The sequence below is a fragment of the Thermobia domestica genome, chromosome 6 (assembly GCF_964235325.1).
Source record: "Thermobia domestica chromosome 6, izTheDome1.hap1.1, whole genome shotgun sequence".
Taxonomy (NCBI): Eukaryota; Metazoa; Arthropoda; class Insecta; order Zygentoma; family Lepismatidae; genus Thermobia; species Thermobia domestica.
In genome coordinates this window covers 199,439,913-199,464,615 of record NC_137459.1, presented here as the reverse complement: position 1 = coordinate 199,464,615, position 24,703 = coordinate 199,439,913, and the positions used below count along the sequence as shown (strand labels likewise).

The window sequence follows — 24,703 nt, the reverse complement described above, 5'->3', positions numbered from 1 at the left end:
CAAACAATTGTCAATTCCAAAGGTCTTTGTTTTCGTCCGGCGGGAGCTCATGTGGTTCGGATTTCACGTTAATCAGTAGGTCCACGTCTCATATAGCCTCGCTGCTGAAAGGGACGATAAACTCAAAATCACATCACACATCTTTGTTTTCGCCTTTGTTTTAGCTCATAAATGTCTCAGTCATAAGCTCTTTAGTGGTTAGCGTACGCGCCTTTGGCGTGGAAGACCCGGCTTCGATTCCTGGCGAGAGCTCACGTGGTTCGGAGTCCACGTTAATCAGTAGGCCGACGTCTCATATAGCTTCGTTGCTGAACGAGACGTTAAACTCAAACTCAATGTCTTTGTTCATAAATGTCTTTATGTATGGTTTTGCATATACGTGGCATGGACATTAAATTTTGATTTCTACGCCATATGTATCTAATTACATACACACCTATAGAACGAACACAACAAACTTGGAATATCTACATTGTTTGCGTATGGAAAATAATCACGCTCTACTGTACAGGACAGCCGTGTGTATGGAATTCCATACACATGGCAATCAACGTATTAAGAAATGTATAATAATAAGAATTATTAATAATAATAATAATAATAATAATAATAATAATAATAAACAGAAAACGATACGATCACTTACACAATTTATAAATATAAGTTAACATTTAATAAGCATATAACTGCAATGGAATTAAGTTGTTTCTCTCTCTCCCTGAACGCTACAGCCCTTATTGTTCTAAGGCGTAGAAGAGAACTTGTGGCACCCACGATTTGGGGCGGTGTGTGGTCACAACTTGGTATCCCTTTGTTGTTAGTCCTAGCTTTCTAGACGGATGCAGTTATTACCGGTAGAATATACAAGCAAATAGACTTTTGTATTACTATTAAAGTAAATAATTACACTCATTCCTTCAATGTGATACTTGTGGTTGCTTAACCGTATACAGACAGCTGATCCATGAAAAAATTGTTAATAATAATAATAATAATAATAAATAACAGGAAGTCGACAAATATTCTTGCAAATAATAGGAAAAAGTTTGCGTCACACTGTTCACTTTGCTGGACACACCAGTGTGGCGCGTTATACCGATTGTGGCACACTGGAATATAGGGTATGTTTTTTTTTTTTTTTTTTTCAACTATTCCAACTGCTTCAATTGAAATGGATCTATAATAATAAGAGAATGAATTTAGTCTTCTTACCCTTCAATTTAGAAATAAGGTTCGCGAGAATTTCATAAAAGAATAATATACTCAGAATTGTATATAGTAGTTTGTTTTATTCGAAGTTACATACCGGTACTTCCTGCAACTGTTTTTTGATTGAAATGATTTGAAATGAAATTTTTAAGTTTTACGTCCCACGATTATGCCGGATAGGCTAAAAGAGACAGTGATGATAAGAAATGAATGAAATGGTGGAATGAAAAAAGTGGGATAAAACGGGAGAACCTCGAGAAAACCCACGCACACAGTGTTTGTCCAGCACAAGGTACACTTGGCGCGAGCATAGATCGAACCAAGGACTCCATGCACCAAAGGTGAACGCTCTACCACTGAAATACCGTGGTCTCTGAAATTACTTATGGAACTACCGAGAACTATGCTGTAATATTTGAATGTGCTCCAAGTTTACAATAATTAGTTTAGTTAAATTCATTATTAACAATTAAATAATTGCATTCATTATTAACAGGTAAATGCTGCTGATGCAAAGACTTAAATCTAGCGATACCGCGAGCGTAAGTATTAAACAGAGGGATTTTAAAGAGCCCCCTGAGCTGGGGGCCCTGGGCTCCATTGGCTCTGCCCTTAATCCGCTAATGCCTATAGATTATAAATTAAAGGGGACGGGCCGGGTCCGTTCTAAAAATTCCGGCCCGTGCAGACCTCTAGCTCCTGTGCTATCTGAAAATACTTATATGCTATATGCTTATATGCTATCTGAAAATACAGTAGAGTTTCGCTTATCCGACATAAAACAGGCAGGCAGAACGCCGGATAATATGGATGTGTTAAGGAAAGACCTATAAAAAGTCAAACTATGATATAATTTTACACATTACGCATCTAATTATCATCTTTGCAAGAAACAAATATAATGCATTGACTCAGTGATATCCAGCGTGAGGTCCTGGAAGCTGTCCCTTACCAAACCTCAAGCACTTTTTAATAAACCTACTTTTTCCCTTTTGAGGTTTTTTTTTTTTAATGTCAGATTACTTTGAGTCAGTGTCCAAACTGTGGACAATGCGTTGTTGTTATAATTCTAACAAGTAACACTTCCCAAGTGTAACACTCCGATTTTGATAAAATTTGGCAGGTAGATACTATACATAAAATAAACAAATAAGTGCTTTTTTATTTTTTTATTTTATTTTATTTATTTATTATTATTATTATTATTATTTTTTTTTTTTTTTTTTTTTTTGCTGAAAAACGGTTTTAGGAGGCAAAAGCCCTCACCCAAAATTTGAAAGTTGACGCTCGAAAGGCAAAAACAAGTGGACCAAATTGAACGAAATTGTGAACAGATATTGCGGACATAAAATTAGGGAATACGTGTTTTGTATTTTCCTGGAAAAAACGGTTAGGTGGGGCACAGATCCCTCCAAACCTTTGATCATGAAATATCAAAAGTGCTAATAACAGTATGTCAGAAGTGCCTAAATTTACATGAAGAATTGGAACAAAACTTTGTGTTAGGACAATAAGCAAAAAATAAACAAATTCGGCTTTTTTATTTCCTGCGAAAAGACGGTTTTAGAGGACAAAAGGTCCCCCCCCCCCCATGAATTTTGAAATTTGACGCAAGAAAGGCAAGAAAAAATGTACCGAACTGAATGAAATTGTTCACAAATGTTGTAGAGGTAAGATGAGGAAACACGTGCTTCGTATTTTCCTGAAAAGAGAAAAAAAACTTTTGAGTGGACCGAGGCGTTGAGTGTCGGAAGGATTAGACCGAAGCGAATGAAATTGTCTGTAGATATTGGATATGAAAAATAAAGCCTCTCGTGTTTCACAAGTGTCTCCATCAGATTTCTTCAAATTTGGCAGATCAACAACAAGCACAAACAGTATAGCGTATTTTGTAGTATTTCACGAGGCAACTTTAACCCTTACAATGTTTTTCCGCATAAACAAAAACACGTGTCGATTAATTTCCTGTTTGCTGTTGATGTGCCAAAATTGATAGGGACATCTTTAAAACACGAAAGTCCTTATTTTACATACAGTCTATACAATATCTACACACAATTTCATTTGCTTCGGTCCACTCCTTCCTGCACTTTTACGGTAATATTAACTTTTTTTTGGAGGGGCTCTAGGCCCCAACACTGTTTTTTCATACAAATTAAAATGCATTTCATTTATTGTTTTGCAAATTGTCCCTATACAAAGTTTCGTTGCAATTCTCCATACTCTTTAGGAACTTCTGACGTATACATACTTATTTGCACTTTTGATATTTCCTAATCAACAGCTTAGAAGGTCCGAGCCCCACTCAATCGCTTTTTTCCAGGAAAATACGAAACACAATTACCTCAATTTACGTCTAGAATATCTGTGCACGATTTCAAAATTTGGGGGGGGGGGGAATTCTGCCCCCTAAAACCAATTTTTCGCAGAAAATAAACCTTTTTTTTGCGTATTGTCCCTACACAATGTGTCGTTCCAATTCTTCATGTCCTTTAAGCACTTCTGACATTGTTTTGGAGGGGTCTGTGTCCCACCGAAACGTGTTTTTTTTTTTTTTTTTTTTTTTTTTTTTTTTTTTTTTTTTTTTTTTTCAGGAAAATACGGAACCCATACTCCCTCATTTTTCGTCTACAATATCTGTGCACAATTTCATTCATTTCGGTTCACTTCTTCTTGCCTTTCGGGCGTCAACTTTCATCATTTTGGATAGGGGATTTTGTCCCCTGAAACAGGCATTCGTTTAGTTTTTGCGTATTGTCCATACACAAAGTGTCATCGGAATTCTTCGTCCTTTACACACATCAGACATATTGTTACTAGCACTTTTGATATTTCATGATCAAAGGTTTGGAGGGGTCTGCGTCCCACCTAACCGTTTTTTCCAGGAAAATACAAAACACGTATTCCTTCATTTTACGTCTGCCATATCTGTGCACAATTTCGTACACTTTGGTCCACTTGTTTTTGTCTTTCGGGCGTCAACTTTCAAAAATCGGAGTGTTACACTTGGGAAGTGTTACTTGTAAGAATATACCGTAATGCCATTGATACCAGGTGGAATTAAAGAACACTTTTAAATGGGATTACAATTTCGTTTCCGGTCTGTTTATAACATTACTGTATTAGAACGATACACTCATTGCCATTTGCTATTTTTGTTATGTGATATACGTAGCAGACAGTTTTCCTTACATGTCTCTAGAAAATATTTTTTGATTTCGTGTGAGTTAGAATTAAGTTTGACCGGTTCATAAATGACAAGTAAGAAACGTTTAAGAGAAATACAGAACTGTTGCATTATTATTATTATTATTATTATTATTATTATTATTATTATTATTATTATTATTATTGATATTTTTGAAACATTAGAATTACGTGCTTACGAGGATTCGTGTCGGGTCCCCTCCGAAAAGAAAAGCTGGATATGTGCCTGCACTGAATGATAGACGTATGAGTCAAGGTATAGACGAGCGTGCTAGGCGATCGAGTCCGGAGCATCAAAAACAGACTAAGACCACAACTTGCAGTTCTTCTTGCCGATTGATGCTGCTTTTTACGTGCTATGATATGTCGGATAATAATGTGAAATAAAGAAGGTCAAGACCATGGCGTATTGGTGTTTCATGCACCTAAACCTGTAAAATATTTGTGCCGAAAACATCTTTCACTCACTAGCTAAATTTGAGGGTATGATCGCTCATCTTGCCTTATAAAGTATAGTCTTATAAAGAATACATATAGCACAATAAAAACCTTAAGACCAAATTCAATGATTTTCTATAGTTTTCTTTTTTAATAACGGGAAACATTCATTTCATCACGATAAATCACGTTTGATACTAAGATATCTGTTTCTGACTATATATATTTTTCATACTTTATTGGAGATATTTTTTTTTCAAGAAAAGAGGATGATAAAGGAAGCTATACAACACCATAAACTGAAAGCAATCGGTATTACTAATAGTACACTAATTCTAAATAAATACGTCATCAGAGGAAACAAAAAGTTATTTCCTAATTGTATTGTTTCAGTTTTATCAACATAAAAATTATACACTTTCTACAATGTTTTGTAAAGAAAAAAATTGAACAGGACCGGATGGGATTCGATCTGGTGTCAAAACAGTATAAGAATTACTAGTCCGTCACACTACCCACTTGACCACACAGATTTTCTCTTGTTGCCTATCTTTTTCTTAAGAAATAATGCTCATGGGTATAGAGCATGTCACTTCCAAACTTAAGACAACAGTTTTTCTCTTTGTTTATATATTTTCGCATAACATCTTGCTTACAGAAGCTAATTTATATTTGGCAGACAATTTACACCCTAGATTTAAGCCAATAAATGCAATATTTTACTCCAATTTCCATTCCTTGGTTCAGGTCTTCTCCTACTAATCTTGTTATTCCCTCTGCAATCGTGCTGTGCTACTCCAAAAATTCCCTCGAAAACATTATTGCCAGTATACACAAAACCGAACATAATTTTGTTTTTTGCTTATATTTTTATTATTTTATTATATTTTTTGGAAATATCTCCTTAGATGGATTGCTTTCTATTATCTCCACTTACTAATAACAAAATTTTACCCATAAACATATGGAAAATGAAATAATTGCGAAAAATCGTGAGTTACAGTATACGCGCAATTTTTTTTGCGCATGGGAGTACCTTGTGCAGGGCAGCAGAAGAACGTTTATATTTTCTAAAATACATGACAAAGTTTCCAAACCCTTTAGATTTACTGTGCCATTACCGTAACGCTTTTCCAAATTTTGTTTTATTCTATATTTTTCCCTATTTAAAAGGCAGTATTATGTTACAAATGGACAAACCAACTTGTAAAAATATTTTGCAATAACAACTTAAAAGTATTAGTAATTGTTAGTAGTTTATTCAAGCAAAAAATACATTATTGTGACGGTAATGATGTAAATTTGGCGGTAATGGCTAATGGCAATTACAGGAATAAATTTAAAAGAATACAGTGATATAAGAGGTTGGTGCAGTAATGGTGTAACCCACGGATAAAATTAGTTGCTATTTTTGTATTAACTTCATTATAGCATTTATAAAAGCAAACATTTTTCTACTTTTCTCAGGTACCAGAATGTTTAGGCATAAAAATGCTATAATGAAGTGACAAAAAATACAAAAACAGTAGGAAATTTTATTTGTGTTACACCCTTTCTGTACCAAGGCCCTACTAATACAGTTAGTGAATAATAATACAAAATATGAGCGAAGATACATAGGTAACACATGTACGCAATGATACCTGCTTGCGAGAAGCACCAAAATGCATCTGCTGTGTATCTTCAGAACATTTACACTAATAATTCTCGGAGAAATTAACGTGGAGTACACATTCTGTCTGTGTAAGTCTAACGTTAAGGAACGTAACAAAATTTCGCGCAACGATAATAATCACTATGGTAGTGAACGTATTCTAGAAAATTTTGGATAGGTGGCAGGTCGAAACGAGTGAAGGAAGAAACTGGTTTAAAAGATTTACAAAACAGACGCTAAATGTCTCAGTTGTACATTTTCTTCAGCATAATTCTGTGTCACGGTCGTGACTATGAGAAAACATAACTCGTCTGTAGACAAAGGCGGTAACTCATCTGTAACGGTAAAATACTTCAGACCGCCATGCGTCTGATGCCATGCAAAGAATACAAGACACGCTGTTTCGGATGCAATGTTACGAAACCAAAGACATTTAAGAACGAATGGGTAACTAGTAACGGTAGTGACAGTAAAAGCTAAAGCACCACTTTTGTCTCAAAAATGTCATCTTAACTGAAGAGAAAAGAAAAGTGCAATTATGCATTTGTATAAATGGGTTCATGTTCTCTAAAGACGTAAAGGAACAAATAAACTTCCCCATATGTAAATACTATAGAATATAATGAAGTTCACGTACATGTTGCGGGGTAGTGACATTTACGAATAAAAGAATTAATTTTGAAAAAAAGTAAAAATCAATAACTCAAACTTAAGCATGGACAGTAAAAATGAAATGAAATCTTTAAGTTTTACGTCCCACGCTTATGCCGGTTAGGCTAAAGGAGACGGTGATGATGAGAGATGAGTGAAATGGTGGAATTAAGAAAGTGGGAGGAAACGGGAGAACCCCGAGAAAACCCACGAGCACGGTGTTTGTCCACCACAAAGTTCACTTGGCGGGGGCTGGGATCGAACCCGGGACCCCAAGCGCCAGAGGTGAACGCTCTACCACTGAGCCACCGCGCCCCTCTAGCATGGACAGTAAATTGGTGTGACATTAGCTACTTATGTACTCGAAAAGCAAATTATATTTCTATTTAGAAAAGGAGATTTTTGTAAGGGGCAGGGTTGGCTGGTTTAAATCAGTTGTTCTTTTTAAAAAAAAAAACTGGTTTAAACCAAAAAACGAAAAGTGTTCGTAAAATCTTGAACACACATTTGTGGGTTATCACGTTTCACTCCCGTATATTATTCGTATTATATTTAGACATTATTCCCCATTCATTACTCAAAGAGATTATACTACGAAAGCAACTAATATATATAATGTGTGTGGGTGTGTAAGTTTATGAATGTTTCTTTTGTGTTTTTTATTGTTTGTTTTTATTGTTATGCAATTGCAATGAAAGAAAAATACTAATAATTGTTTCGTTTTAATAATGTTTACTATTGATAAAATACATTGAAATGCTGTACTTTTTTAAAGGGGTGGGGTCATACAAACCCCATGAGAGGCATTTATTGAAATCAGAAGTGTCTTTCGTATCTATTTATGTATAAATGGGTCAGAACCAAAGTGGACTCAATTAGTCCGTATTTTTATTCACTTTTCTTACTGATATGCAAATTTTTTTTTTTTTTTTTTTTTTAATTATTATTTGGACTAATAAAAGTCGTAGTAAACTAACTTGGACTAAATTAGTTCTAGTTCTTCTGTACTCTGCACTATGTTGAAATTGTCCATATGAAATTCTGTATAATGGTTTCCCATATGCAACTGTTTATCTTTTTGTCCTTCTGAAATGACTCTTGACAATTATATTAACAAGTATGTAAAGATCAGTACAACGTAATTTTATCAGGAGTACTTCGTGAGTGAGTCGGCATACATAACGCACTTGTGGCCAATTAGTCCCGGTTTCCAGTTCAAATGGAAGACAATTTCTCTCAGATGTAAGCGAGAAGCGGTTTGGATTCCGCTTTAAGTGTATGTAACCCCGTCCAGCATAACCCGATTGTTGCATAATAACACCAAGGCGAAACAAACTTATTTCTGCCCATAACTAACTAACTAACTCTATGGCCTATGGAACCCGCCGTATTTCTGCCCATATGTGATACAAATACAAATACAAACCAAAACACTGTTTTTTTTTCAATAAAAAACATGGTTTTTGCCAACCCTGGTAAGGGACATCAATTTTGACCCTAATCGTAATTTTGGCCCACTTATCGTAATTAAACAAGGAAAATCGAACGCGTGCAGCTTCACAGTACTTCAGTGCATTCCAACTGGCTAAGCTATTGAGTAGGAAGTAAACATAGATGGCAACATCGAATTGACCAGTGAGTATTGTTGAGTGCTTTTGTACATACAGCTGTTTACTTAGTGACCAGATGAGTTGAATTTAGCGTACCTTTCAGCAGGAAGACTACCGGTATATGGGACGTAGACCTGCAGTTTAACATGGGATGTAGAGCACTTGAACTCCCACCGGCAACAGAACCCGGGTCTCTCGCGCCGAAAGGATGTATGCTAACCATATAATCACAAACGTTAGTGAGCGAAGATGCAGCCTCACTGAAAAAAAAAGTTAAATGGTATATGTTTTACCAGTTTTATGGACTTGTGGTGTAATAACATGTTCTGGGACTTATTTTAGGTAAACTTCCTTACACAGTGAATTTTGAGTCTTTATATGATGTAATTTCTTTTAGTACTGTTTGTATCAACATTTAAATTATTATTTTTTTTTTAATTTTGATTTTTTTTTTTTTTTTTGTACTTTTTAACCAAGAGTTTGCACCTTTTAAGCCAAAATGCTATACCTAAAATTCCTAGTTCTGTTTATTACTTTGGTTAGAGGTGGGGTCTACTTTTGTAATTGGCACGGTTTTAACGGAATATTACGAAACTAGTTACGTAAGTTTTGTGTTGAGTTCTCAATTTTACGTATTAAATAATGTTAAATAACTTGTAGACATAATATTGTTGTTGCCATATAGTAGTGTACATTTTTGAGATGTTCGGGGTGCTTTGCCCTCTCAGTTGTTATTTATAAGTTATATGTAGCTTTCCTTACCTTGTGTTTTAATAATCTGTCTTTCGAGCACAGCTACACTTGTTCGTCTTGAAAGAAATTGAGCGGCTTGTTTTCGAGTGTATAACCCTGATCGTTCAATCAATCAGAAATTACAGTGGATTCTACTGTTATTCTTACGGTCATTATTTTGAATAGTATTTCTTTATTGCAGTATTTCACTGATTGACAATATGCTAAGTGTCAAGAAATGTGCTTTTCATTGTTTTAAAGACAACTTCCTTCCCAAATAGTTTCTTACTTGGGCTAATCCATATGAAGTAGTCCAGAGCAGGTTGCTCGACCATCTCCAAAAATTATAAAAAGTGGAGTGTGATGAACCTTGTGTATGAGAAGGTCAATAACACGAGGCACGTTTTCGAAGGTACAATTGTTCCTGAATGGCGGCCATCTTTGTTGTCGGCGGAGTGCCATTTTCTGCAGTTGCAAGCGTTTGCGAAAACCACATTTGCTCAGACTTACTAATCAGAGGAACATGAAACAAAAACGAGTTCAGAATTTATGGTGTGAATACTAGGGCATGTACACATTCTTCAGAACCATTCACAGCTATGATACGACTGTTGCCACAGAGTTAGGATGTTCGAAAGTTGGAGTTTCATTTTTATGGCACTTTTGGGGCTTAATATCTCAGAGATGGCAAACTGCTAAAAATTGCTGGTGCAGCCACAAATCAGTTCTGTATGTTAATAACCTATTACAAAAAAATCATGACTGATATTACATGGAGAACAAAGTTCGGACAATGTTAAGAAAGCACGTGCGTGACGATGGTATTCAGTTTATTAGTACTGACCGAGCAACAAAGCAGTACGAAAAACAGAATTAGTTCTCAGTGTGTTACGGACACACATTTGGCAACAGGAAACTCCTGAAATTCGTCACTTGTTGTAACATAACATCGTAAGGTATGTTCAGAAATGGGGGTAAAACGATGGAAGCTTCTTGTGTCTGGAATGGACTGACAGCTCGCAAATCGTTCTTTCAGTCCATCTTCATGTTGAAACACGACTTCAGTGGAAACAAAGACATACGTGATCCCCTTGATGTGTTATAAACAAAACTGAAACATATCGTAAGGTATAAGGATCTGATCAGTAACTGGGCTCTGCAAACTAGCCCTTGCAACTTCTTTCTTCGCCACACCAACACCATCATGCAGTTTTACCGTGTGACGTAGCAAAGAAATGCCATTCGGCTTCGAGCCCAAAGTCTGCTTGATGGTGACACAGATTGACAAAGTTGTTCTTGTTCTTGTACAGTCCGCGGCTTAGAAATTGTTACAAAAATTCTAAGTCCAAATTAATAATAAACTCTTGCCCCGTTTTCTTATGCAATCCAGAAATACATGTCTCGATCGATTAATTATTTCTTGTCTTCAATCCAACTCCCTCCGTCCTCCACCTCTCCTTGTCTAAAGCAGTGCGTGTGACGTAGTACACTCTTTCCATTCAGACGGAAAAAAAAAAACAGGAATCAAAGTTTACAATGTTATAGCTCTAAAATAGCCTTTTTCATTCGTTTGTTCTGAAATATCTTTAAAGAGCCTATTTTTAAAAAAAGTCATACAATCTTCCCATAGCTTCATTAATACCTTTAGTTTCATTCTTTCCCTTCTTTAAAGACTGCAAGCTAGTAAGATGCTCCCTAAGAAATCTATGGAAATTGCCAATAACGGCAGCAAGTTTTGTGCTTCTTAAAGTCTGTAATGCACGCACAGAGCTCGAGAATATCTACAGACAGAAATGAGTGTTATTCAATGATTCATTTAATTTCTTTCCAGTAATTGCAAGCAAATGTTCCAAGAGCGTCATTTGGGCAGTACAGGAGGGTATAATTTCCCCTCCCTTGAGCTTCATAAATACATATTGTTTGAGCAAATATATAGTAATACACTAATAAAAAAGAAATGAGTTAAATGAAGGATGGAAGAGTTGATATCAAAGTTGAGTACTGTAAGCTAATGAAAAGCATGTAATAACGTCTCGTATTTGAAAATAATGCCAGCTACTTTTAATTCACTAACTGGTATTAAATTTGGTTCAAGCTTGAAGATCTGGAATGCACAAACTCAGTGTAGTTAAAAGAAAAACGCAACAAGAATGGACGAGATTCGAAGGTAGGACAACCAGCAGAAAACCCGTTCACTAGCGCCTCATCTATCAAGCCAACACGTTTTATAAGTTATAAATTTGCATGCAAATGATACCATTATACGTTTGTGCAATCAATGTTTTGCTCTTTTCTCCTCAAAAACGTAACATGCATACGACGATTCGTTTCGTTTTCCATTAGAGCTTTGAAAGACATGATTTGTGTTTGAGTATAGGATCTTACTTAAAAAAAGGCAATACATTGATATCGAAAAAGTAGTGAACGAATTCCTCTCCGATAAAGATCACTTGTATGTACACTTATTTTTCAAATGGTAATTTATAATTATACTTACGTTGGTTGAAATTTCTCCATAGTTATGGGGGCGAGACACTGAAACCATCCCTACCAAAAGGTGAAGATGACATGTAAAAGACGTCAAATACGAACGGTATTAGTGTCGAATTAATGTGCAAAGATGAATAGTGACACTGTGGATGCTGCGTAAGTCCAAATTAAACCTTGGTTGGTATGGAGTTGACAATGGGAGAGTGACAGGCAAAAAGAATCGAAAATATCCTATATTTGTGTCGAATGGATAGTTTTCGTGATCTCTGACATAAAAGGTGATATTTCAGATGTGGTTATGTCCAAGGTTGACCCTATTGGAATGAGGTCATAGGGGGAACCAGTGAAGAATTCAGAACAGTTTCTTTTTAGTACGTTTCAATACACTGCGGGTGAAAAGTGATAATGCACAGATACTGATATCACACTCGGAAAAATCGAAGATATAGCTTCTGGGGAAACATTACTAACTGCTCACTTTCTAAAATTTTCACTGCTTTGCAGGGGCGTAGCAAGGCTTCTTGAGGGCATGTTTTACTAAAATGTCTATCATCATCTCTAAAATTAAATATAATTTACAGAAAAGTAGTGATTTCGTGGGGCAGGAGCTCTGGATTGCCAAGGCCTGCATTCTGTGTATGTCCCTGCTGCTCTGACTTGGCATAAGTTCCTCTTCAAATGTAAGACGTAAAATGTAATTAAGAAACGTATAACATAGAATACAACATATATAGAAAATATGTTATTATAAATAAGAAATACAGTAGAAAATAATTATAAAACATTATGTTGAAGGACAAGCTTTTTTCTTTTTTGTTTTAACAATCATACTTGAATGTAAAATATACTTTTAAAACGATTTTCCATTTATGCAAGGCTACAAACAAGTGAAGAGTGCCATCTGGTAGCCACTATTCATCTCTTCGAACCAGAAAACTATGAATTTGACACCAATATTTTTTTGTATTCTATTACTTTTTTTTTTAACTTCACTTATAACCCTTTTCCCACCCTGGAATGGTTTCAGTGTCTTATCCCCCACAGTAGATTGTTGTGATGGTAATTTATACGTATAGCAAATTCATTTGAAATTCCTCCAAGAGTCAATGTTGCACTGTACGTTTTTTTTCTGAGTCAAACTTTCTAAATATATATGCATACATTACAGTAAGAACTGAATTTTGTATTAACGCCTGCCTGTCGTCGTTGTGCAAACATTCATGATATGCCGTAAGGAAATGAGTTACATTAAGGTTGTAAGATTTAATATCAAGTTTGAAACATCGCAAGTTAAAGAAACGCATGTAATAACAAATATCATATTTGAAAATAATTTCGAATTAAACTAGCTGTGACTACATTACTTCAAAATTGAATTTGTGGAGTGCACAGTGTGAGCGTAGCTCAAAGAAAATAATCAATAAGAATGGTCTTGATTCGAAGCTCGGACCATACACGTAGGAGTAACTTACATTAACCATTCACCTAATAGACGATGACGCACAGGATTTGACACTACTTTATCAGATGTTTCTATCAAATGTAACCTAATTAACACAATAGTAACAAATTTTACTGCCCTAAAAACTGTTCTGAACAAGGAGAATTTCATTATGCACATTGTAACTAAGTTACAAGAGGTTTATATCCTATCAGAACGGCGCATCCACCAAGTCAACTTTTGGAATATTCCATTAAGTTAGCTTTCAACGTAGCTAAAGGAAACGCATGTGCATGAGTACAGAGTTCTCCGTAGCAGAGTGGATAAAGTCATGGTTCGATAACTACAAGGTTCGCGGTTCGAAACCCATCTCGGAAGCTTCAGATTTTTTAAATTCTTAATTCCTCAGTTCTCTAGATCTTTCTCTCCATTCGTAATCATCTGATGCTCTCAAAAGTGTTCTCCACCTTATTTCGACAACTGCCTATGTGATCCTCGCAGTTCGAAGCCTTCCCTTCTTCTGTATCACAAAATCACAATTTTCGTCATAATACGAATGCTGTCCGATCATTCTTCTCCAGTTCTAAATCTGTGTATATAAATCATTCCTCTCTGTTTCCATATTTCAATCTCTTTCTCTGTCTGTCTCTCTCAATGTCGTCCAGGAACTCATACGGCTTGAGATCAAACCTTCGACTCTTGAAACCAAATGTAAGCTCTCTAGCAATGTGCTATCGTAACTCTATAGGTTTGTTGCTAAAAGCAGCGTCATTTTAGATTTTATTCGTGGGGGGTCTGCGCCGACAAAAATTTTTCACTTTTTTATTAGTGTATTACTATATATTTGCTCAAACAATATGTATTTATGAAGCTCAGGGGAGGGGAAATTACACCCTCCTGTCCTGCCCAAATGATGCTCTTGGAACATTTGCTTGCAATTACTGAAAAGAAATTAAATGAATCATTGAATAACATTCATTTCTGTCAGTAGATATCCTCGAGCTCTGTGAGTGTATTACAGACTTTAGGAAGCACAAAACTTACTGCCGTTATTGGCAGTTTCCATAGATTTCTTAGGGAGCATCTTACTAGCTTGCAGTCTTTAAAGAAGGGAAAGAATGAAACTGAAGGTATTAATGAAGCTATGGGAAGATTGTGTGACTTTTTTTAAAAATAGGCTCTTTAAAGATATTTCAGAACAAACGAATGAAAAAGACTGTTTTAGAGATATAACATTGTAAACTTGATTCCTGTTTTTTTCGTCTGAATGGAAAGAGTGTATTACGTCGCACACGCTGCTTTAGACAAGGAGAGGTGGAGGATGGAGGGAGTTGGATTGAAGACAAGAAATAACTAATCGATCGAGACATGTATTTCTGGATTGCATAAGAAAACGGAGCAAGAGTTTATTATTAATTTGGACTTAGAATTTTTGTAACAATTTCTAAGCCGCGGACTGTACTGGCTGGACGCACCATCAGAAAAATATGTAATTTTTGCTACGTGTGGTAAATGTTTTCGAATGTGACTGATAAGATGTTGCTGAAACACGTGAACTGCCACAGTATTATGCGCTAAATGATCACTTATTACGCAGAGACAAGAGTGCTTCCGTTCTCCACCTTGTTGGTAGTAATAGACAAAAGGATGCAGAGTGGCTTGCTGATTTACCCAATGATAGGACTGTATGGCATCTTGGAAGATGAATGTATAGTTTTCAGCAAAATCAGCCAAAACTATACACTCAGAATCACTGTTTTTCTTGTATTTTAGGTATTGTGCTTGAACCTTGAAAATATAGTGGTGCTTTTTGAGATCCTCGAGTTTCTCACATAATGTTTCAAAAAGTTCGTCCACATGTTTGACTACCGTAATCAGTTCAGTCCTATCAACTGTAACACATTGCTTGTAGTGAGTAATGTCAGGGAAAACTTCACTTTCCATGGCTTCATCAAACATCGACAGAAGGGCAACTTTTCCTGGACAGTGTTCGCATGTTTGCATCATGCAGGCATTGCTGTTAATATCACATACGAGTAACTCAAGGAGATCTTTGTATTCAACGTTTAGTTTTGCCCCATCAATCATTAACTTTATATTTTGGTGGTACATACATACACAGACACTATGAGTACCCGCAGCACCGGCAAGAATGCACCATTTGGGTCTCATGGCACAAAACTTAGTCCTGTGAATATCTGTGCATTCTGGATGATTCTGTTTAAATGCCAGGTAAAGCTCGTTCAGGTTACATAACAGTCGTTTCTGTTTCTGAACCCTCAATTCCTGCACGTACTGGTCTACAATCTTTCTTGTGCCCCAGATCTGGTACAATTCCCTGCTCACTCACCAGTTTCCTAGTAATCTTGACAAGACGTTTTGACACATTAAATTCAGTTGCAATCTTCTTAGCTGGCCATGTTGTTGGGAGCAAACTTAATATTTTTTACTTTTTCTTCCTTGGTAGCAATGGTATATTTCTCTTTTAATTGACGTATCAGGATTTCATAATCCGAGGACACTTGTACGCTATCGTCTTCATCTTCAATAGTTTCCTCGAAGGCAAGTTCTAATTGTCTTCTTAGCGCTTGTGACACTTGGTCCATTTTGCGGTGAAGCTTACGTTTCCTGTTCTCGCCACAGACTTTTCTTACGGTGGCAATAATAATAACGTACAGCATGCTGAATCTAAAGTTTCTAAGACTGATGTTAAAGGAACAAATTCAATATCGCTGTTTCTGTTTTGATCTTCCAGGTTACTTGTACTGGATGCAAACACTGCGGGGAGCTCATCCGTGGCTAAGCGGTTAGCGTACGCGCCTTTGGCGTGGGAGGCCCGGGTTCGATTCCCGGCGGGAGCTCATGTGGTTCGGATTCCACGTTAATCAGTAGGTCCACGTCTCATATAGCCTCGCTGCTGAACGGGACGTTAAACTCAAAATCAACTCAACGCAAACACTGCGGAGCAACAATTGGGACAAAGTGCTTTTCTTGGTATTAACTGAACACCAGTCTTCTTTCCTTGTAGCATGTGTTCAACGAGAATCTTTCGAAGTGCCTTTTAATTAGATTTCTTATAAATAATGTTCATTGGGTCATAACACACACGACCGAACAGAAGGTTATATTGCTCTAAATATCTTATTTCATGGTACTTGCACACTCTCACAGGTTCACAGCCAATTCGCAAACGAAGCAGCTCCTGACTTTGTTTGCAAGTCCGAAATATACTTTAGTTCCTTTGCACAAACACCATGTGTAGATTTATGGTATTCCTCATTAGTTGCATTTCCCACAGAACACTGAGAGGTCATTTTCAGCGCACAACACAACAATCTTCCACTGTGACTGTAGCAAAACGACTGACGGATACTCCAAGCGACTGACTGACATTTGGGGGGTAAATGAATAGATAACAAAAACAATACAGATGGGTAACTCCAACGTGAACGATTTAGGCCGCGATTTCACTGCCACCTGTTGCCTGTTTCGTCAAACTGATAAAGTAGAATGAATATCCATCCGATCATAACGTAAAAGGTGATTCATGCACCGACTTGGCATTGCCACGCACGTGCTTTCTTAACATTCTTGTGTTATATCAGTCATGGTGTTTTTGCAATAGGTTATTAAGATACAGAACTGCTTTGTGGCTGCACCAGCAATTTTTACCATCCTGAGATATTAAGCCCCAAAAATGCCATAAAAATGACAAACTCCAACTTTCGAACCCCCATAACTCTGTGGCAACAGTCGTGTCATAGCTGTGAATGGTTCTGAAGAATGTGTACATGCCCTAGTATTCACACCATAAATTCTGAACCAGTATGTTTATGCCATTCCAAAATACAGCCCCTTGAAACGTGCACTTTTCTGTACTTTTTCTGGTGATTTCATGTATTAGTTTGCAGCCTTGAATCTCCATTTGGGCGCACGATTATATATTCTGCGTGCACCTTGGTCTCTCCTGTACACATTCGTTTTTGTTTCATATTCCTCTGATTAGTAAGTCCTGAGTAAATGTGGTTTTTGTAAACGCTTGCAACTGCAGAAAATGGCACTCCGCCGACAACAAAGATGGCCACCATTCAGGAACAATTGTACCTCCGGAAAAGTGCCTCGTGTTATTGACCTTCTCATACACAAGGTTCATCACACTCCACTTTTTATAATTTTTGGAGATGGTCCAGCAACCACTTTCACCATTTTTGGACCACTACATATGGATTAGGCCATTTTGGCTTAAACTCTTCGTTGCTTTGAAATACTTAATTATTTTAGTGTGATCTTGTGTTGGTATTTGTAAGTGTAAAATTTAATCTAATTTAATTGTGTCCTGTTCGTGAGAGCATGCACCAGAACAACTTCAGAAACGTTGGTAGATATATTTTGTGCTAGATAAAGTGTCTGTTCTTTACCTACAGTAAGAGATTAGGTTAATAAAATTTGGAACCATTTAGCATCTGGTGTGTATATTCTTATTTGCATCAGTTCCGGGATACCCACTCCAAAGTTGTACCCTAAATTCAGAGATTCAAAAGAAAATTCTCTCTATCATCTATTCTGTCGCATTGAATACTTACAAGTTAATGAGATATCCTTGTTTAGTGTATCGAAAAGCCCTCATGCGAAATTATTACTTACTGTAACAATAGCATGCATATCATATAATAATAATAATAGTAAAAATTCAACTATCACCTAAAGCATCCGAGTGAAAAACAGTTGCAAACAGTTTCAGAAATAAATTCTGGCCATCGTTAGTACTTTCTTAAAACATGCATTGTTCGACGAACTACGATTTGGTAAATTTTCTACCCTGTTGAAATAATGATTGTAAGCTCATAAATAATGTTTCTTAGGTTTGCTTACTTATAACTTGCTTTCCCATTACCAATATCTAGACTGGAAGTAAATAAACGTCGGCAGACTATTTATGTGAGCACGAAAAACAATAATTCGTTCCACACCACTTAGTCCTGAGTGGTGCAGGAGTAATTGTTACCAACGTTTTGAAATAGTAATTGAAACTTTTTGGTGGTTGGTTTCATTCGGACGATTTAGGTGACTTTTTTTTTTTCTTCTTGACTTTATATCTAATAACTCAGAAGAAACATATAATTCATGTATTTAAATTCCTGTTGCCCTCGCGCATTCGGGGTGAAATTTCTTCCTGCAATATTCGAATTGTGAATTTCTAAAAGCTTTTATATACGAAGTTTCGTTCGTTTATATCAAAATGTTTGAAAAGAAAAAAATGCCCTTCTTCTCGTTCATGCGCCATATTGAATTCATGTCCCGTCATTTTTGAGATAGAATTTTCGAAATTTGTGCAATCAGTGTATTCTATTCTGTGTGTCAAAATGACTTGCACTTGATGTTTTTCTGTCTTTTATGTGCAGCGGTTCGGAGAAAACTTCTCTTCCTCCTCTGTGTCCGTCCTATAGATTTCGTCATCCGTCCTAAAGGGATGGAATATCGTAATCTGTGTCATCTGTGCGTCAATTCTATAAAATATTGAGTTGATTTTAACGTCCCTTTCAGCAGCGAGGCTATATGAGACGGGGCCTACTGATTAACATGGAATCCGAGCCACATGAGCTCCCGCCGGGTTTCGAACCCGGGTCTCCCACGCCAAAGGCGCGTACGCTAACCGCTTAGCCACCAAGGAACTCTATAAAATATGTGAAGCCTATGCAGCCAGGGTTCCTCAGGGGGTAGTATAGATAATGCCTGTAGTAATATAGATTTAATTACTAAAGAAATGTGTTACGTGTAGAAGCACGGATAAATACTAAAATTACTCCAAAATGAAGTATACATTTTAGACTGTCTACGAGGGTGATTCAGAAAGTAATACCTCCAAGCTGATACCTTTATTTGTGTTTGATATATAGCATTGACACAGGTATCAGTGTAAAGCTTGTAATGTCAGCTATATGTGGTGGCATCGTTTTTCAACATAGTCTCCATTACGGAAACTCCGCATAGTCTCCACTTGCGCCAACGCGAAACAATGTTTTTCATGCAGTCGGCGAAGAATTGTGGTGGCTGCTGGCGACACCATTGTCGAACTACTGCTTCCACCTCCGCATCAAAATTTTGGCGTTGGCCTTTAAGGTGATCCTTAAGTTTGGGTAAGAGCCAAAAGTCGCAGGGCACAAAATGCGGACTAGAGGCAGGATGAAGCAGAATGTCAACAACTTTGAATCTTTTTTAGCGGAGGAGAGGGCGTGTGGCGGTACTCCATCGACTGACACTTCGTTTCCGGGTCGTAATGGTGTATCCACGACCCGTCACCGGCGACGAATGTTCTTGGGCGCACTAATCCGCAGTCAGAAATTCAATGTCAGCCCGCTGTTTCAACCGGACGTCATCACTGGATGCTATGGATTGCTCCATTACTCTAGAACGAGAAGAGATAGGAAGGTGAAACAAGTGACATTCTATAGCTTAAATATCAGTGCATTAATGATAAACAGTTCAGAATGTTTGCGGCACTATTGGCCAAGTAGTGGGCTTGGAGGCATTACTTTCTGAATCACCCACGTAATATACCTAGGTACTCTTTCGTCGTGAATTTGTACTTTTTGAATATTCTGAAATGTGCTTGAATTTTTGAGTTTTGATTTTCAAATATATTTTATGTAAAATTGAAAATCATTTTTGTTGTGTCTAGCACTTTACATTATGTTTTGTTTCTGTTGCAGGGTGGTTTCGATTTCCACTGTGTTTATTAACAAGACTTTACTTGGAAGTCAGACAGTTAATTTAAATGCTCCTCTATTTGTGACATGGTTTCAGTGCATAGTATCATCTGTGATTTGTTTCTCCCTGAGCACTCTGTCAAAATGGTTTCCCTTTATCAAGTTTCCTGTTGGAAATCCTATGGATCTCAACAAGATGAAAAAGGTATGACATTCGATTTATATTACTTTTTTTTTTAAATACTGTATGGATATAAGTGATCCTGAGCATTCCTTGCGTTTAAATTCGGATTGTATTAATGAGGTAATTGAATAATCTAGGAAGCAAGCACTGTTAGTTTTTAACGTTAAATTTTAACTCAGTCAATAGAAATAATAGTGCTCATTTTCATTTGATCTTTTTCACGATGTGTTCTAGCCCTTATTCTCAACAACTTTTCTCACCTCATCCTCAGATTGTCCTTACTGTCATGTATTGAGAGTAATTTGTCCGCAGTTTTCTACGGAAGTTAAATACGAACTTGCTCGTAACCTTATAACTATCTTGCTCCCTTTTGGCGCTCGTGGCTGGAGATTGGAATCCCGCTGAAATATAATGCCTGGTTTAAAAACCCGATTTGGTGCTTTGGAATCCAAAATAAAAGTATGACTAGTCCTCTATTAAGGGCATTTCCACTTATTATTATTATTATTATTATTATTATTATTATTATTATTATTATTAATTGTGCTATAAAATACTTTGGAGCTAGCTTATTACGGAAGACATTTCCTTTCGCTCATGCGTTGATTTTAAGTAGTCGAAATTTACGATATTGAATTTTGGTCTGTTACTCGTGCGCTTAAAACAATGACCGTCATGTTTGTACATCATCTGCTGGTTCAGGGGAAACTGTCTTGGCCGTTTAATAGGAAACGGCTCAGAAACATACGATTTTTTTTCAACTGTCTATGATGTTGCTTAAAAAAAAAAAATAACAGAACATAAGTTTTCTTTGTAAAGTAAACTCTTTGTCAATTTGTTTATAATCAATTATTTGAATATACTCCAATATCTGAGGCCAAGTCTATATTGTACTAATTTGCAAGATTATACAACAAAATATCTAACGTATATTACTAAAGTATTACTGAGTAATAGTCAATGCTTTGAATTGACTAAATCACTTAAATTTGTAACTAATATTCTTTCCGCAGTAGTACGTCACAATCAGTGCCTATGAACATACCTACTCGTCCAAGTTTTGCAGTTCTTTCCAAAAGCTGTAAAGTATGCTATACGCAAGAACACATGCAGGAGGTGAGTTCTAGGGGTCTGGACCTCCCGAAATCCCGACTTTTCTGCGAATTTAGTTTAACTTAAGGGGTAATCTTACAAAAATTTTAATATAATTTATCCTTCTCGATCCATCACGACTCTGGAACTCACTAAAGAAATAATAAACACTTCTGACCAGAGTATATACACTTGTTTATTAAAAACTAAATTACAGTGTAACGGTTTCGACAACATAACGTTGTCTTCATCAGACACTAACTCAGCTAAATACCTACTACACTGCTATAGCAGTACAGATCTGACATTTTTGCTGCATTATTAAAATACTTGATTTGTATATTTCTGCGGTCAATGATGTTTCGTGCTTATAAATTAATGTAAAAATATTATATGCAGATATACTGGTATGTTAAAGATAAGTATTATGCTTATTCAGTAATAGTTTAATACTGTATTTTTATACCAAGATCCATAATTTCTTTGTATGTGCTCCTACTCCTTTAAACCTCGAAACATAATGCTGCACATTTTCGTTTGTACTTGTGCTTCTATTACTAATGTTCTTTTTTTTTCAAGAAATTCTTTCGCATTGCATTTTCAACACAAAAATTTTATAGAAATCTTACTTTCTCCCATTAAGACTGGTTTGTTGCACTTATTAACACTAGATGGAAGAACATATTTATTAATTTTAAGAGTAGAATGTTAACATAATTCTTAAACGTTGCACTCCAGTTTTGCATTAGTTAATTAGAAATATTAAACTTAGTTTTCTAGTTTAGACTGAAGTAAATTATTTGCGCGTTAACTTTAAGCAAAGTTTAAAATTTAAGCAGTCGACAATAGCTGTGTTTGAATTGTATTGAAAACGTAAAGTTGTCTCACGTTCTTATGTTGGAGTGTGCTTCCACTTTAGTCAGTTAAAGTCGACGTGTTTATTGACATTCTATGCCTGAGCCTGCGTTTCTAGTTTCTTCAAGAAATAAGAAGCTGTTGAGTCATAATGGTTACATATATACCATTTTCACTCGTGTAACAAAGACAAGACCAAGCGCTATTGGCGTTGTGAGAAAAGATCAATTTGTTTTGCTCGGTGCATTACTACTTGTGACGATGACAGGCTGGAACTTCTTAAAGATGATACAAATGATCACTTTCGTGGAACGACATTTACAGAATCGAAAATCCGTCAAGTGAGATCAACTTTGAAACTGAATGCTGAAGCTCATCCTAACGTTCCCCCACGAGGAATTGTGAGGCATGCGTTGGTCGGGGTTCAAGATTAAGAAGTGCTTGTACAAATGTCCGATAGAAACACTGACGAATTTTGTATGGCGTCATAAGCGACATAACCATCATTGTTTTCCCCAAAACCTTCAGCTATGTGAGATTGTTTTATCATATACAGTTAGTGAGGTCGGTAATATCTTCTTCCAGTTTGATTCTGGACTGGATGATCCAAACCGAATCTTTATGTGGTTTACCCATGATGACTTTGTGCTCCTCTCTCAAAGTGATAGAATACTTTGCGACAGTACGTTTAAAACTGTTCCTAGACTGTTTTTGCAGCTTTTTACAATACATGGTATATTTATGGACCATTGTTTTCCATTCGTATATTGTCTCACTGTCAGAAAGACTGAAGATACATATTCACGCATTTACGAAGTACTCAAGAACTATGGCATTGCACATGGAATACCCCTTCATGCAACAAAAATCTTAATGGATTTCGAAACCGCTGATATAAACGCAGCATGAGAGACGTTTCCAGATACAATGGTCAAGGGATGTTTATTCCATTTCATACAAGCCATTTGGCGACAATGTTGTAATCATGGACTCGTACCGGAATACAATGACTCTCAAAACCCAAGAGTGAGAAGCGAAGTGCGAATGCTACTTGCTTTGCCCTTCATTCCATTGGATGACTTGTTAGACGTTTTTGATAGTATCACTGAAGATATGAGCGATTCAGTTTATGATGTCGTTTCTTACATGGGATCGAATTACGTTAGAGGAAGGCTTGCCAGAGGAAGAAGAGGACTTGTTCCTCTACGTTTCCCCCTGAATTGTGGAATGTTTGTGACAGCACACTTCAAGGCGAAGAAAGAACCACAAATGCCGTTGAAGCCTTTCATTCAAAGTTTCAGAAGATGGTGAGCGTTCATCATGCAACAATATGTAAATTCCTTGAAAATATCAAGAAGGAACAAAGAGACGTACAAATCATGATTATTCAGTTGCGTGGTGGTCACCAACATATTCGCAATTCTATCTACAAGAATTATATGACGAATCACACAAGAATACAAACAATCGTTCGAAATTACAGATGATGATGTGCGCAGGTATCTTTGTGCCATCAGCTACCACTTAAAATTACCTAGATTTCAGAACGAACAACAGAAATGAGGGAAAGGTTGGGATGTGAAGTATGTTGCTGCAATAACTGTTAACATGACATCTAAAATTTTAATGTTGTGAATGAAATAGTTTTAAAATAAGTACCGGTAACTAAAATTAATGAAGTTTAAATTTGAGTAAGTGAAATATTAGGTATTCAAACCCTTGTGTTAGAAAAGTTAAAAATAATGTGTGTCAAGTTTCTTGGAACAAATACTGAGAATAGAAAAATAAACATATGTGAAATATATTCTTTTTACCATTAATAATACACTTAAACAGTCACATTCTTGGCTGCAACATTGTGATAAGTGATTGACAAATATAAGATGAAAGTTGCAATATTTTGTGTAGAATATAGGTATGTTTTCAGGTTAACCACAAGTTTGGTTTCTATTCGTAGACTATTGATAGTGTGTAACTTCGGCAGACGTTTCTACATAACTAGTAAGTTGTATGACAAAACAGAATTGTTCATTTTTCTTGTATTTTTATTTTAGTGTTATTTTTTATGCAAATACAGTATATACTTTGGCTTTCATATTAATTTTCTTGGTACAATACAGTACATTTAAGATATCCATTGCAAAGTCTCAAACCAAATAGAAGGTTCACATGACCATGCTGAGGTAAAGTTGTCCTCAAATGAAGAGGGAGTTTGCTCTTCAAAGGGTTGTTTATCATTATTTCGGGAGGAGGTGAATTCCTTAACGAACAAAGCTACAACTGTATTTCTGGGAAGCTAAAACTGTATTTTTGTAAGATTATTAATGAAAGCATAGAACGGTGCCCTATTTTGTACTTAGTCAATCCATTCGAAGTGATGCAGCATGTGCACTGTACAATCTCAAAAAAATCTAATTTTTTACAACACCCCAT

General features: G+C 36.3%; 1 protein-coding gene across 1 annotated transcript in view; it reads left to right on the top strand.

Annotated features, from left to right (window-relative positions):
* nac (GDP-fucose transporter nac) overlaps nt 1-24,703 on the top strand; it is a 114,663-nt gene that overhangs the window by 17,226 nt on the left and 72,734 nt on the right. The window contains exon 2 of the mRNA XM_081762580.1: nt 20,143-20,344. Coding sequence (XP_081618706.1) covers nt 20,143-20,344 — 202 coding nt within the window. The remainder of the gene's footprint in view (nt 1-20,142; nt 20,345-24,703) is intronic.